The sequence below is a fragment of the Babylonia areolata genome, chromosome 1 (genome assembly GCF_041734735.1).
Source record: "Babylonia areolata isolate BAREFJ2019XMU chromosome 1, ASM4173473v1, whole genome shotgun sequence".
In the NCBI taxonomy this organism is placed as follows: domain Eukaryota; kingdom Metazoa; phylum Mollusca; class Gastropoda; order Neogastropoda; family Buccinidae; genus Babylonia; species Babylonia areolata.
Window position 1 is genome coordinate 63,001,862 of NC_134876.1, and position 15,781 is coordinate 63,017,642.

A 15,781-nucleotide genomic window follows, 5' to 3' on the forward strand; every position below is an offset into this window, starting at 1 on the left:
TAGAAAACAGGAAATTATTTTGATTTAAAGCATTCTTGCTGCTTTTGAAAGCAACATGAGCTAAAAGAAAACATTTATTTCTGTTTTTGCCTGTGATTGCATAAAGTATTGTAGATGTGCGCGTGCGTGGCGTCGGTGGGTGTGTCTCAAACAAATAATACAGTGCTTATAATTTCATTGTTTCAGTTATATTCATTTCATGATTCTGCAGCCAGAACATTTTCTGCACAGTTTAATGCCAATTCTGAGATTTTGACTCTGTAAAAGATGTGAAAATACCTATAAACATTGTGGTTGACGTTTTTGGAAAACAAGTTTGCAAAATTTGTTGTTTATATCCTGTGGAATATTTCCAACTACTTACAAGGTACAGCCTTTTTCTTACTTTTATCTGATTCTTCATTCACTCTACTTTCCAAAAATGTATAGGTTTACCTATTTATTCTTACTGATAAGCATACAAATGCCCCAAATCAGAGCACAGGTAGCGGAGGCAAACTATCCCTTTGTTTTAAGCATGATTTCTGTAAGTATATTTTATTATATCCAGCACTTTGAGGGTTAAGCGTGATCACATGGACACAGCATACAAATACAAGACCAGCATAGTAGAGGAATGGTTTAGGGGAGTCAGTCAATACAATCAATGTGGACATGTGTGCATGGATTCATATTTTATTTGACAGCTGTAAACAGCATGACTGGTACATATTTGACCATTATAAATAACATAATTGGAACATATTTTATTTGACCGTTATAGACAGCATGATTGGAACATACTTTATTTGTCTACTGTAAACAACATGATTGGAACATATTTTATTTGACCGCTGTAAACAACATGATTGGAATATATTTCATTTGACCGCTGTAAACATGATTGGAAAATATTTTATTTTGACCGCTGTAAACAACATGATTTTATCTGGTTTTATTTGACTATTTTAGGGGTGCTGTGTTGATAATGTGCAGAAAGAAAGCTGGAAACGTTCCTGACAAAACGGCACAGCACTCCGGCCAGTTTCTCCCCACACAAAGGCGCCATCACCAGTTTCTTCACCACCACCTCCACACCTCCCTCACAGAAAACACAAACGCCAGAGGCAACATCGCCCAGCAAATCTGTGTTGGATGACGATGATGTTATCGTCAATGATAACCCATCTGATGACAGGGTGCCTGCCTCAGTGGACGAAACTAGCTCTGCATCATGCAGGGCCAAAGACTCCGCAAGATTACAGAACGGTTCTCACCCAACCACACAGAATGGTGATGAGGTTCGGATAAAACCGGAGTTGAAACTGATATTCCATGAACTGGGTACTGCAGCTGAGGACAATGCTAGCTCTGAACAGACAAATGCTAGCTGTGCACAAACAAACGCCAGCTCTGTACAGACAAATGTTGCACAGGGAGATGTTCCAGAAAATGACAATGCAGAACACGATGCTTCAGAAGGCTCTCTTCGGTCAGGTTCCAGTCTGCTTTCAGCCAGTGGAAAATCTGACAAGCAAGCAGCTGTGACTGATGATCTGGATGAGAGTGAGACTGTTCCTTCCATTTGTGCTGAGAGTGGCGAGGACACACAGGTTGTGATGCACAGTGGTGGTGAGAGTGGTGCCAGTGTCCATGGTATCTCTGTGGTGAGAAGACATGATGACAGTACTGAGGAACAGGCTGAAAAGGGTGCTCCAGTGTCTCTAACACTGACCCAGTTTGTAAGTACTTTTTTCTGGTTAATAATGGAACTGCATTGAAAGCATCAAATTATGTTCTTAAACATTAAAAAATGAGCAGGTTAAAATAAAAAATTTCAGCATGATTGTTTTCAGTCAGAAAATACTCCAGAACAAATTTTGTGATGTCAGTACATGTGCATAATAATAGAGCGAGAGAGGCTTTTGGTATACTTCCATGGATTTCTAGTTAGATAGTGTCCTGTTTCAGTGTTCTCATTGCCTGACCAGCATGTTGGATCATAGGTCAGGCTTCTGTTTCCCTCTGCACCTACCCCTTCATTTATAAAGTTATTTTTTTCAGCAGCATATATGGATCAGCCTGCATGGTTTGTCACTTCCTTGAAATGTGAACTTAACTCTGGCACTTGTCTTAATTTTCTGCCTGTTGTAACTTGTATGACTTGAACTTGTGATCACAGATTTATGATTTTGCTACACACACTTGTCTGTTTTGTTTGTTCATGTTTTTTTTTGTGGTAGGATCATCAAGAGAGTCATCCATGTTCAAGACCAGAAACAGAACTACGCTTTGATTTCCAGCAGTTGCGCAAATGCTTGATGTCTCCAGAAATGAGTGGTGAGAGGAATTTGTTCCACTGAATGTCAGCTGTGCTTAAAAGCCTTTCATGTAACAAGGGAATGTTTTGTGAGCTCTATTGTACCAAGAAAGAGGATTAGATATAATTTGCCATTATAGCATCAGTCTGAAAATGAAGCCAAGGAAATGTTGAATATAAGTTCAAATTAATTGATTGCATTTTATTTTCCAATCTCACATGGCTGGTCATATTTTACCAGATTTGATCTCTCCCACAGTCTGAAAAGATGTATGCAAGGATTTTTGTGTTTTTTTGTTTGTTTGTTTGTTTAAGGATATTTTTTTCAAATAAATATTTTGAAAAAGCAACTTGTAAGATGTCTTCAGCATTACATGAATTAGAATGTTTGTTACTACACACCATTTTGTTTTATTCTCTGATTTTTTGTACTCTTGCATTCTTAAGCTTTTTTTCCTCTTAAAGCATGTATGTATGTGAAAGAATAATAAGGCTAGGAGAGTAAAGGGTTGACAAACAATAAAGAGTGGTAACTCTCACCATGTATAAAGTACACTTGCTCCAAGTCAATGCTGCTTATGTTACTGATTCAGGTAGCACACAGGTAAACAAAAGGTACATTGGAACAAACCCAGACTGTATCGGTAGCATAAGCAGCATGGACTTGGAAGTTGTGACCTTGTACATGGAGTGAGTTACCTCTCTTTATAGTTTGTTAATCATGCGTGTATGTGTTGTGTTTGACAGCAGAAGGTGGACAGAAGGGTGACTTTTCACGTTCGTTCAGGGCCAAGATATCTCCAACTGATAATCAGTCTGCAGAGGAAGAGCTGCGGCGTGAGATAAGGTTGGTGTCCAAACACTTGCTGATCACCTGTGCGAAGACGAAAGAGACACTTGCAAGTGACCAATAAATAACATGTCACATGAGAGACGAGGCTCGTGGTAACTTTGTTACATCATTGTTCAAGTGTCTTCCCTGCCCTAAGAACCAATAAGTATTCACTATTCCGACACCTTTGCAATCAGCTGGTTTGAAAGCAACATGGTTTGATTTGATTTCCATGTAGCGATTGGCCTTCAAGTTTCAACGCCAGTCAAAAGCAAAGATAAAAACAAACAATCCATATGTGAGTAAGTATATGACAGGAGTACTTTCATAGTGCATGCTATTATTATCATTGGTGTCAGTGTATGTTGGGGTTATTGTGGTGTAGCTTACATTGATCAGTCAGCATTCTTTGACACTTTGAAACTACAACCAAAACTGTCATAAATGACGAGCAGTGTTCACAAATCATTACATCATCAAAGTAGGGTTATTCCACTCTTGTTCTGTCCTCGTTATTTTACACTGTTCAGTCTGTATTTATGTAGCATTAGAATGTGTGTACAGTTTCATTTTGTATTGCAGATTATCTTCACATATCAACACAGGTAAAGGTGGGGGGGGTTTTTGCCCTGTTCTGCCTTTACTTTTTTTTTTTTTTTTTTGGTCCTTATTTTCTTTTCTGTTGGTATGTCTGAAGTCTTGTGTGCTCTGTTGCTGCCATGGGGATGCCAGGGGATGGCTCTTTTAGTGTAAAGAGTGGCCCCACCTTCTGTGCCAGAAACTTCCTCTTTTCTATTGCACTCTTCTTTTGTTTCAGGCTTTTTCTTTTTGTCATCTCTTACTTTATTTTCTGTATTGCAGGTACATTCACCTTTTTTTTTTTTTTTTTTTGATATGTTTTTCTTTTCTTTTTCTGGACTTTATGATTAGGCTTTCTTACTATGTTGTATTCGCTTTTTTTTGCACCAAGGCCGTGATTATTTTTTTCTGTTTCAGCAAGGACATGTTTTCCAAGATGGATGTTCTTGGACAGGTGAGGCGTGTTCATAACTGTCTCCGTACACAAAATGTGTGACTCCACAGAATTTGTAAAGTTGATATGCATATAAACAAACATGAAATTGGCTGAGCTCAGTTTCTTTGTATTGAAAAAAAAAAGTCTGTTATTGATAGACTTGTTGCTGCTTGGACTTCTACAGATGTGTGTGTATGTATGTATGTGTGTGTGTGTGCACTTGCTTGTTTGTTTATGGTTTGTTGCACTTGATTGCTTATGTAAATATGCATATATTACTTCTACTGTATATTCCAAGAGCATCCCAGTTTGAGAAGTCTGCATTTATTATCATGTTTACTATTATTATTATTTGAACACTGGCACCACTATGGAGGCACCATAGCAGAGTGGATTTGGCATTTGACTTCTGATCCAGTGTTCACCAGTGACTGGGGTTTGAGGCCCCGATTCAGCATGGCGTTGTGTCATTGGGACAGGCACATTACTCCTATTTTCCTCACTCCACCGAGTTGTTAACGGGTATCTTACTTTGGTTTGGGAAGGTTAGAACAGCGGAAGGAGACGGTTGGGCCCCCGCCTTCCTATGTCAAGCCCTAGACACAATGAATATGAATTCAATGTCCTGATGGCCTTCAAGGGCTATGGGACCTCCAAGTGTTCAACTTTTTTTCTTTCTTCCTTGCAGTGAAGGTTATATTTGTTTAAAAAAAAAAAACCCAAAAAAACCAACAAAACAAAAAAAAACACAAAAAAACATGTAATCAAATTCCACATTTATGTGATCAAAATCTCAAAAATACATAATCAGTTTCCATCAAAAACCAGTGAAGCATTACATGGAAGAATCTATGCTACTAGTGTATACATAACACTGATGATCACTTCACAGAAGCAATGTTATTTATTAGTTATAAGGGATTTTTTAATTTTGCATACCCCCATTACCGAAACACACACACACATACACACACACACACACACACACACACACACACACATTTAACTTTTCATTGACTGTGTGCAGTTCAACCTTGGCTTCATCATTGCCAAGCACAGGGAGGACCTGTTCATCGTGGACCAGCATGCCACTGACGAGAAATACAACTTTGAGATGCTGCAGCGGCACACCGTGTTGCAGAGTCAGCAGCTGATCCAGTGAGTGCAACCCCTTCACTGCACTCTTGAATGATACGGATACATCTATAGCACCTATCCTTGGTCAGAGACCAAACTCTAAGTGCTTTACAAACACGAGGTCATTTGCACAACAGGCTGCCCACCTGGGTAGAGCTGAATGACAGCTGCCATTTGGCGCTCATCATTAGTTTCCTGTGTCTTTCAATCAGATTTCAGGCACGCACTCTCGGCTGTTGTGCCATAGTATCCATATCATCAGTCATTCACTGTAGTTTTCATGTGCAACATACATCATAAAGCACAAAATGACAGAAAATCAGCGGTGGTCTGGTGGTGTAACACATCCGCCAAGGAAACAAGAGAAGTTTTGACCATGTGGGATTGATTGTGGATGCTTGTCATTCCGCTGAGGTGATGAACTGCGGTCCTGTGTGTAGCATGCATGAAATGCATGTAAAAGAACTCACAGCAAATTTCTGCAGAAAAATACACTTTGAAAAACAGATACATTTGCAGATAGAAAAAATAAAACAAATATGGGTGGGGCTGCACTGTGGTGATGTGCTCTGTCTCTCCGCTTTTGTGACAAAGTAATACAAGAGGATCAGTGGCCTAGTGGTAGCACGTCTGCTTAGGACGTGAAAGAATCTGAGCATGCTGGATCAAATCCCATACTTCCCAGAATTTTCTTCCCCTCCACCAGACCTTGAGTGGTGGTCAGGACGCCATCATTCTGTTAACATGATTAACCGGAGATCGATGTATAGCATGCACTTGAGGCACATAGAACCCACTGCAGCAAGAGAGTCCTCCCAGGCAGAATTCTGTAGACATACTCACTCTGACAGGAAAACTAGACTTGCAGTCAGGAAAAATAGAACAAAAGTGGGCAGCACTGCATTGTGGTGACTCACTGTCCTTGGGAAGAGCAGCTCAAATCTCACACAGAGAAATCTGTTGTAGCAAAAATGATTCAATACAATACAGTATAACACAATACAGTATTATTGAATGCTGTGTTGATGTACATTGCATCTTCGAACACCACACTCTCTTTCGCTCAGCACAGCAGAAAAGTCGTCTGCTCAGCAAGAACTTGAAGAAGAATGAACTCCCTTGATTTTCCAAGCCTGGAATGGTTGTGAAATGTTTGGGAGTGTGACAGTGATTTCAGGTGCACAGCAACCTGTTTTCTCAGTGTGTGATTCTGTATGTCTGTCTGTTTCTCTTTATTGTTAAGAAATTGCTAGGAAAATGTTATGATCAACAATGTGTATTTGTGCCTTTTGTACATTTTGTGCATTATATAAAGATGATTATTTCTTAGGGTGTTGACATCTGGAATGCAGCATGATGATTTATACTTTTTGTTTTCTATTCAGCTGTTTCAGAAATAGACTAAAATTACAACAAGCATTATTTTTCCCCCCAATTTTCCCTGGAATGTTTCTCAGTACAGAGCATAGCAAAATAGCAGTGAAAGTGTTAATGGTACTGTTGTTAATGTTGTGTGTCTGTTGCATGCAGCCTCCCTCTTCCCGCCCATGGTTTTTCTGGCCTTCTATCTTCAATATAAGTTTTGTCTTTTTTCCTGTTTTTTTCAAGAGTTATGCCTGCATGTGAAAATTTTGGTGTGACAGTTCTTTGATCTGTTTCTGTGACAGATTTAGTGTTATTTAGATGCATTCAGTGACATACAGTATTCCATGACCCACTGGTGCAGACTCTGGCAATTTAGATACATTAAATTACCTATAGTATTCGATGACTCCAGCTATTTTGGTAATTTAATGCCATACAGTATTCCATGGCCCACTGGTACGTCTATGGCAGGGGTCTAAGTCCTGTCCTGTACATAATACTGCTCTGCCCCAGCTGGGAAATCATGAGTTGCTGTGGCTTGTAGCCTCCCTTAGTCAAGTTAGTGTATTACCTCCCTTCTGTTTCCATATGCAATTCTTTTTCCTAATTACATGTATTATTATCATTATTATTATTGATATAATCATCATTATTGTTATATCATTATTATTCTTGATATTATTATTTTTGATATTATTATCATTATTCCACAGTCCTCAAAACCTTGAGCTGACGGCCAGCAATGAGGTCATTCTGATGGACAACCTGGACATCTTCAGAAAGAACGGCTTTGACTTCATCGTGGATGAAACAGGTATTCGTGTCTGGTTCTGTGTGTGCATGCTTTACTCTCAATCTAATTCTTTCACCTCAAAATTAGTACAGTTTTTACCTATTTTTAACTTTCATTCACAAATCGATATAGTTTTAACTCTTTCAGCACCAAATCAGTATTCTGTTAAATCTTTTACCCTCAAATCAGCATAGTTTGCATTATTTCTCCCCAAATCAGTATAGTTTTTGTTCTTTTCTCCAGATAAATATCTTTTTCACTCTGGACTTTCAAATCAGTATAGAGTTAACTCTTTTACCTCCAAATCAGTGTAGTTTAACTCCCACTGCCAAGTCCGTGTAGTTTTAGCTGTTTTACCCCCAAATAATGATGATAGAAAGTACGCTTGCATACATCCAGTAAACACCTAACCACAGGCACATACACTGCATGATAATGTCAGATTTCAGTAGAGGAGAAAAAAAAAAGTAAAAGGAAGAAAGAAAAAAAACGGGTGGATGGGAGGAGGAAGACTGTGGACAAACAGCTTTTCTTCCTCACTCCCAAAGGCCTGTTTGAACAGATGTGTTTTCAATTTTGTTTTGAAAGAGGACAGTGTTGATAAGGGACAGAAGAGAATTCCAGACAGAAGGTGCTTGATACTGAAAGTTCCTTTGGCCAGATGTCTTAGAATAGGTTTGGGGAACTCAAAGGAGCTTTTCAACATATCAGTATAGTTTTTACTTTTACCCAAAATCACTATATTTGTCACTCTTTTTCATCCAGCTCAGTACAGTTTTCACTCTTTTTACTCGCAAATCATCAGAGTCCTCTCACTCTCACTCCTCTAGCAGTATGCTTTTTTTTTTTTTTTTTTGCTTTAAAAAAAAATAAGCTGATAAAGAATTATGAGGGTGAAAGAGTTAAAACTAAACTAATTTGAGGATAAAAGATTTAAATGATATAATTTCCTTTCTCTCCCAGCACCTCCCACACAAAGAGTGAAGCTGAAGTCAACACCTGTCAGCAAGAACTGGAGCTTTGGCAAAGATGGTGAGCGATTTGCTGAGTGTTGTGATTCGGGGTAAATTACAGTGTTTTATGCATTGCCATTTTTACCAGTTTGTCCATTATGATTCAGGGGAAAATTTGTTTGAGGTCGCTGTGTGAAACTTATGTTTCTGTCTTTCCTGTGTCTCCATCATTGTCTTTGTCTCTCTCTGTGTCTCTCTGTTTCTTCACTCTCATAATCACTCTTCTTTCTTTTGTACTCTCTCTCTCTCTCTCTCTCTCTCTCTTTCTCTCTCTCTCCCTCTGTCTCTCTCACTCATTGACAACACACACATACACACACACACATACTCACGCTCAAACACACACACACACACACACACACACACACACACACATTAATATGTTAATTCCTTCCCATAGTGTTTTCCAGTTATAGTTTTATAATTTTCTGCCTGCAGCAGTTTCCAATTACTTTTTCCTATTTATCATTTATCATGAATTTATCATTGTCTGCCTGCAGTAGTTACCAATTACTAATTTGAAAATTCTCTACCTGTAGTGGTTGGTTATATTAGTGGTAACATGATTTATTTCTTAATAAATTAATGAACAAAGTGACATGTTTCAGATATTGAGGAGCTGATCTTCATGCTGACGGACTCCCCTGTGAGTGACTGTTGCTGATGATAAAGTAGTTTACAGCATCTTGATATGTTTTTTTTAAGTATTCTGATAAAACACTGATATTAGATTTAAGTATTGTAATATGATATGTGCATTCTTTGGGTATTGTGATGTGTGATGCGTATGGTGAGTGTTGTGCAGTCTGTGATGATTGTGTGTGTGTTTGCGTGTGTGTGTGTGAATTAGTGCTCGTGTGTTTGGTTGGCTTTCTTTCATGTTTTAAACATTGGTTCTTACATTGCGCAGCGCAGTTAAGCATTTTTTACATGGAAAGGCACTTTAGAAATTAAATTATTTATGAATTTAATTATTATTATAAGTCTGTCTCTGACTCTTCTGTAACTCACAGAATGTGTTTCAACCCCTTACGTTCTCTCCTTTGATATATGTCAATCAGTATTGAACCAAAATGCGAATACTTGCCTTCCCGGACTCCGCACCATCAATAATTTAAAGCTTGCTCTGTTTGTAACTGAGATAGTAATGGAAAGTTTACATTAAGCTGTCTCAGACTGTTCCATTGCATGATTCAGTGTCCTCAATTCTGTCATTTTATATTATGTGAATCAAAATTACCACAAGCATGCAAATACTTATCCCCAGCCCCCCACCCCTCCAGTGAGTTGAAGATGGCTCTGGATTTAATGAGTTATGTAACTGGAAAGTTTACGCCAAGGAAAAGAAGGATCAAACGCATGCACTGTACTTTAGTCTTCAGTTGACAAATACATGAACAGAAATGTTTGTCTATTCACATTTACAGTGGAATGTACGTTGAAGCTCAAGAAAGTTATTTCATATAGTAATCTTAAGTATTCATCTTAGATTCAGAGGAAATGAGGTAGAGTTTGAGTTTGATTGATAAAATTCTTTTCATCTGTTAAGACAAATAATCATATTTTGGGGTTGCTGTCCTTTTTCATTTGTTTTATTTCTTGATATTCAGCGTATGTTCAGGTATGCATTCCTTGTAGCATGTTACTAGCACAGGTAGGTGTTACCGGTGCCCCATGGCAGAATTGTTAGGCATAGGATTTATAATGCAGTGTTCACCAGTGATCAGGGTTTGAAGCCCTGTTTCAGCATGGTATTGACTTCTTTGAAAAGGCACTGTACTATGATTTAACCTCTTGCCACCCGGGTGTGAATGGGAACCTGACCTCAAATAAAACAGCAGGAGGATAGGCTTGGGTCTTTCCTTCCTTTGCCAAGCCCTAGACATACACAGTGATTATTGATTCACTGCCCCTTTGGCTATCAAAGCTACAGGACCTTTAACCATGTTTTGTTGACCTATGTTGCAGGGTGTTATGTGTCGACCTTCTAGGGTTCGCATGATGTTCGCATCACGTGCGTGTCGCAAGTCCATTATGATCGGCACTCATCTCAACAAGCCAGAGATGAAGAAGGTAAGCAGCAGCCGCCCTGCGAAGAGGAAAAGAGCTATGGAGCTTGTGTGTTGTGCCTAGATTCACCTGTCCGTAGAATTCTAAGGAGGGTTGCTTCCCTTAGTTATGGTGGTTTATGTATTGCTTTTGTGTGTGTGTGTGTGGATTTTGTTTTTTCTTTACTATTTTGGTATGCTGTTCTCCAAAAAATATTATTTACATGAAATAAAGACCCAGTAAATGATCACATCACAGAATTCTGTGTGTGCATGTGAGTGCACAGTAAGCAGAATTTGTTAGTAAATATGCGGAATTTTATGGAGACAGACAATATAATTTAATTAATGATAATAATAATCGTCATTATGATAGAAATGATAATTGTACAAATGGTATTAATAATATCATTTATTTGTAGTCTAACATCATCATCATCATAGATGAATAGACTATAAAGAATAAACAACATACAAAAATAGACATTTACCACAGAACCATAGTACTGTATCTACCATAGTAATCCACAGAACAACACAAATTTTGATCATTCAATGGAAATACCGATTCATAAACAGATACATAACATGTTATAAGCTCATATAATAAATGTTAAGCGATTTGATGTAAAATTGTATATGTAAACAAATAAATGAAACTAAAAGAAAATGCAGGGAAGTTGATAGATTATGCATAAATCAGTAAAGTGCAATTTTGCACATAAACAAAATGCTTGATCAAATATATGTGAGGGAGTGTAATTCTGACTATTTAGGTTGATAGGTTGATGCATGAATACACTGTGATGCTGTATTGTGATGTTTGTGATTGTGCAGTTACTGTGTCACATGGGTGAAATCGAGCAGCCTTGGGTAAGTCAGTTTACAGAGGTGTTTGTATGTATGCAGGTGTTTGTATTGTATTGTATTGTATTATGGGTTTTTTTTTGTCACAATACATTTCTCTGTATGAAATTTGGGTTGCTGTCCCAGGGGAGAGCACATCACCCCAGTACAGTTTGTGTGTATGTGTGTGTGTTCTATTTGCATGCATGTGTCTGTACATTTCTTTTAAAATAAAAAGATTTTTCGTTTACTACTGGGAGAAGGTATAAGATTGTGACTGGCAAAGTGGATGGGGATAGTCATATACAAGGTTAAAACAATGTTTTGTCCTGGTTTAACACATTTCACCTTATGTCATGAGTTCCTGGTGATACCGGTGTTTATTCACCTGGACTGCAATATGAGAATTTGTGACTGAAACCCTAATTCCATCCCTGTTGGCCCGAAATTGGTTTGTCTTGTTACCAAAGGGATAGGGTCTGCCAGTGACCCTGTTTCAGTTTCAGTTTCTTTAGGAGGTGTCACTGCTGTCAGACAAATCCATACATGCGGCACCACATATGCTGGGCAGATGCCTGACCAGCAACATAACCTGACGAGCTTTGTCAGGCCTTGTGTGCATGCTTTTTTTTATTTCTTATTTTTATTTATATTATTTTATTTATTTTTTGCATATGCTTTTCGTGAACTTACCAGGAGGGATTTCTTCTACATAATTTTGCCAGAGGACAACACTTGCGTTGCCATGGGTTCTTTTTCAGTGCACCTGGTGCGTGATGCACATGAGACCTTGGTTTATCATCTCATCCAGTTGACTGGATGCTCAGTTTTATTTTCCAGTCAAACTGGGCAGAAAGGGTGAGACCAGGAATCAAACTCAGACCCTCACAGACGCTGTAATGGCAGATAAGTGTCTTAACCATTCTGCCATCTTCCTCCTGTGAGCCTGTCATGTGATTCTCGCACACAAGTAGTGCGCAGTGTTCTGAACAGGGTCTGCGTAATGAGGAATTCATGTTTCAAACACTACTTTCAGTGCTGTTTTGTTATGTTTGTTTTGCTTTTTTTGTCATTTGTGCAAACTAACCAGTGTGTAGAATGAAGCTGCTGTTGTGGTGAAATTTTTTCAAGAGAGAATAGTCGTCTCCAGTGAATTGAAAAAACATTTATGTATTTTTTTTATTTCTAGGCAGGCTGCAGAAAACTAGAACTATGCGGGAATACATCTCCAAAGCTGCACAGACAACAGACACCAGTTTACACTGTTTGTCTTTTTCTTTTCAGAACTGCCCACATGGCCGGCCCACCATGCGACACCTCATCAACCTAAACATGCTGCCCAGGTAGACAAGACACTGCAGGTAGACAAGACACTGCAGGTAGTTTGCAGGTAGTCAGACACTGAGAGGTAGACAAGACACTGCAGGTAGACAAGACACTGCAGGTAGTTTGCAGGTAGACAGACACTGAGAGGTAGACAAGATACTGCAGGTAGACAGACACTGAGAGGTAGACAAGATACTGCAGGTAGACAAGACACTGCAGGTAGTTTGCAGGTAGACAGACACTGAGAGGTAGACAAGATACTGCAGGTAGACAAGACACTGCAGGTAGTTTGCAGGTAGACAGACACTGAGAGGTAGACAAGATACTGCAGGTAGACAAGACACAGCAGGTAGACAAGACACTGCAGGTAGACAGACACTGAGAGGTAGACACTGACAGACAGGTAGACACTGACAGACACTGAGAGGTAGACAAGACACTGCAGGTAGACAGACACCGAGAGGTGGACAGCCACCTGCTTTGCAGTAGGGGCTGTGGATGAAACATACATATATTTTACTTCATTTGTTCTCATTTTCCTTACCAGTATATGAACAGAGGTGCAGTCTTGATGAATCAGTACATAGACATAAATGTCCCTACATGCAAAATAAAGGGGAGCTACATGAACTGTAATGTTATGTGTCCCTTTTGCTCTCATTCACGCTTCAGACTCATAAGTGACACCCAAAGAACTGACTGAAGCATGGTACTGTACAACCAGCTTTAATCATCTTTGACGGGTCACCACCAACGTTATGTACATAAATGGTCTTCTCATGAATGTTCTAGGCTTCATTATTTAGCCATTGTTCACATCAGAAAGACAAGACATCTTGTGATAGGTTTTTAGTTTCACAGGGCATTTTCCAAACAGTGAGTAACAGTGACGGTTTCATTACCTTTCAAGAGAAGTCTTCAAATCTTTAAAAGAGGAAAGTGGCAGAATGGTTGAGATGCTTATCTGCCAGGTCAGTGTCCGTAAAGGTCTGGTTTTGAATCCTGGTCTCGCCTTTCTTCCAAGATTTACTGGAAAATCAAACTGAGTCTAGACATTCAGGTGAGATGATAAACCAAAGTCCTTTTTGCAGCAGCATTTGGTGACTGAAAAAAAAAATCCAAGGCAAAATTATGTTGAAGAAATCCACTTTGATTGGTACACACACACATATATATATATATATATGCATGCATTCAAGACTTCACTAAGCACGCTGGGTTATGCTGCTGGTCAGGCATTAGCCTAACAGCTGTGGTGTAGTGTATATGGATTTGTCCGAACACATTGACGCCTCCATCAGAAACAGAAATTGTTCTGAGCTTGAGTGTGGATGTTAGCAGTTATGGCTTCTTCTGCCTGGTGGAATAGCATTTCTGATGTGTCCACCTCCAGCCTCCTTCCTAAAAGAAGACTGGTTTAATGAGGAGTTGCTGTTTGTGCCTAAAATGCTGTTAATGCTGTTTGTGTCTGTGCCAGGTGTGTTCATAAAAATAGTCTTTTTGAGAGGGGGTTGGGGGGGAGTTTGTAGTTTTCACCAGTATTCTGACACATGTGTTCAGATAATTTTTGAATGGAAAAAAAATTGCTGGTCATTTTAATATAACAGTGTGCATTTTCTGAAGATATTTTTACAATCATGTGTTCATTGACAGATTTTGACATCAGCAATGTGTGGTTCGGCTTGTGAGTACCAGTCCAGTGATGATAATGTCCATATTTTCCATTGATTGAGATGAGTTGACATTTTATGTGTATGATTTCATAACAAGTGTGTACACTGCACATCCTTTTCCTTTGGCAAGACGCTCTCCAAAATAATCAAATTTTAGCCCAGATAGCCAAGACCACAGTTGCCTCCTCTGCTGTTCTGACGGTCATTGTCAGACATGACTGACTATCATACAGGTTTTCCTTGAAGGGGAAGTGTATCCGGTTTGGCCTTAGCCAGTCTGGTATGTCTGTCTTCTGTGGACCATGAGGTATTCCCATGTTTCTTGACATTCAGCACACTGACCCCCTGCAATATCTGCTGTTATGTCGGCTAGATTTTTTACGTTTCCTTACTTAAAGGAATGACAGCTGATAGAGAAACTTCATCAATTGCCAAGACTGTTTTCTTTGACTTGGGAGTTGAAAGCTGATGACAGTGAATATTATTAGAATTGAATGTGGGTGTGGGAAAGTGGTTTTATTTTTGGGTGGGGGGGTGGGGGGGGCATATTTTGTGGATATTAGGGGCGTTTGTCTGGATGTTAATGTGTGCACACGCTTGTTTGTGTGTCATGTATATGAACATGTATACATGTACATTTATGTGTGTATAACTATTTGTAAATGCTTCATGCCTGGGAAACTTGAGCGACCATCTGCTTTATCATTTTGTTTGATTTTAGGGAAGGTGGGATGTGGTGGATGGAAGGTGGTGTTTTTTTTTGGGGGGGTTTATATATATATATATATATGTGTGTGTGTGTGTTAGAACTGATGAAGTGTTGGTTTGTGTGGTTTTGACCATTCCAGTATCTTGCCCTCAGATCAGTAACAGTCACCTGCTTTGGGGCAGACACAGGAGGCGATCTCTGGAGATCTCCAGTTTGAACAGGATGTGGGATAGATTTGTTTTGTTTATTGCACTGTATGAAGGAGTGAGGCATGTGAACCAGGACCAGCTTTTTCTTCTTCTTCTTTTATTTTAAAATGTGTTTTTAATCTTTGAGAAATTAAACAGGTGTCTTTCGAGCTTTTGCTATTGAGTATATTCACAACTTCTCTTCTTGAAATGATTGTTGCATGTGGGGTCATTTTCTTTTCTTTTTTTAAATTAAAAAAAAAAAAATTATTGAATACAAATATACAGTAATAACCAGTGGGACTGAGCAAGTCTGGATCTCACCTGAATTCTGAATTTGCTTCTCTGATTGCCTGTAAAACTTTGGGTTGTAGTTTGAAGTTTCTCAAATTTGTTTTGATGGTATTTCACAAACTCATTATTTAAGCGCACAAACACACACACACACACACACGAGAACATGCTCATCACACACACACAGAGACAGACACACACACACACACACACACACACACACACAAACATAAATACTTCAAA

The 15,781-nt window shown here is 38.9% G+C and overlaps 1 protein-coding gene across 1 annotated transcript in view; it reads left to right on the top strand.

The window, feature by feature from the left end:
• LOC143285261 (mismatch repair endonuclease PMS2-like) overlaps positions 1–15,086 on the top strand; it is a 30,940-nt gene extending 15,854 nt beyond the window's left edge. The window contains exons 16-26 of the mRNA XM_076592522.1: positions 976–1,721; positions 2,223–2,319; positions 3,047–3,146; positions 4,128–4,164; positions 5,174–5,304; positions 7,362–7,462; positions 8,405–8,473; positions 9,063–9,100; positions 10,423–10,527; positions 11,340–11,375; positions 12,633–15,086. Coding sequence (XP_076448637.1) covers positions 976–1,721; positions 2,223–2,319; positions 3,047–3,146; positions 4,128–4,164; positions 5,174–5,304; positions 7,362–7,462; positions 8,405–8,473; positions 9,063–9,100; positions 10,423–10,527; positions 11,340–11,375; positions 12,633–12,695 — 1,523 coding nt within the window. The 3' untranslated portion in view covers positions 12,696–15,086. The remainder of the gene's footprint in view (positions 1–975; positions 1,722–2,222; positions 2,320–3,046; positions 3,147–4,127; positions 4,165–5,173; positions 5,305–7,361; positions 7,463–8,404; positions 8,474–9,062; positions 9,101–10,422; positions 10,528–11,339; positions 11,376–12,632) is intronic.
• The last annotated feature ends 695 nt before the right edge of the window (positions 15,087–15,781 follow it).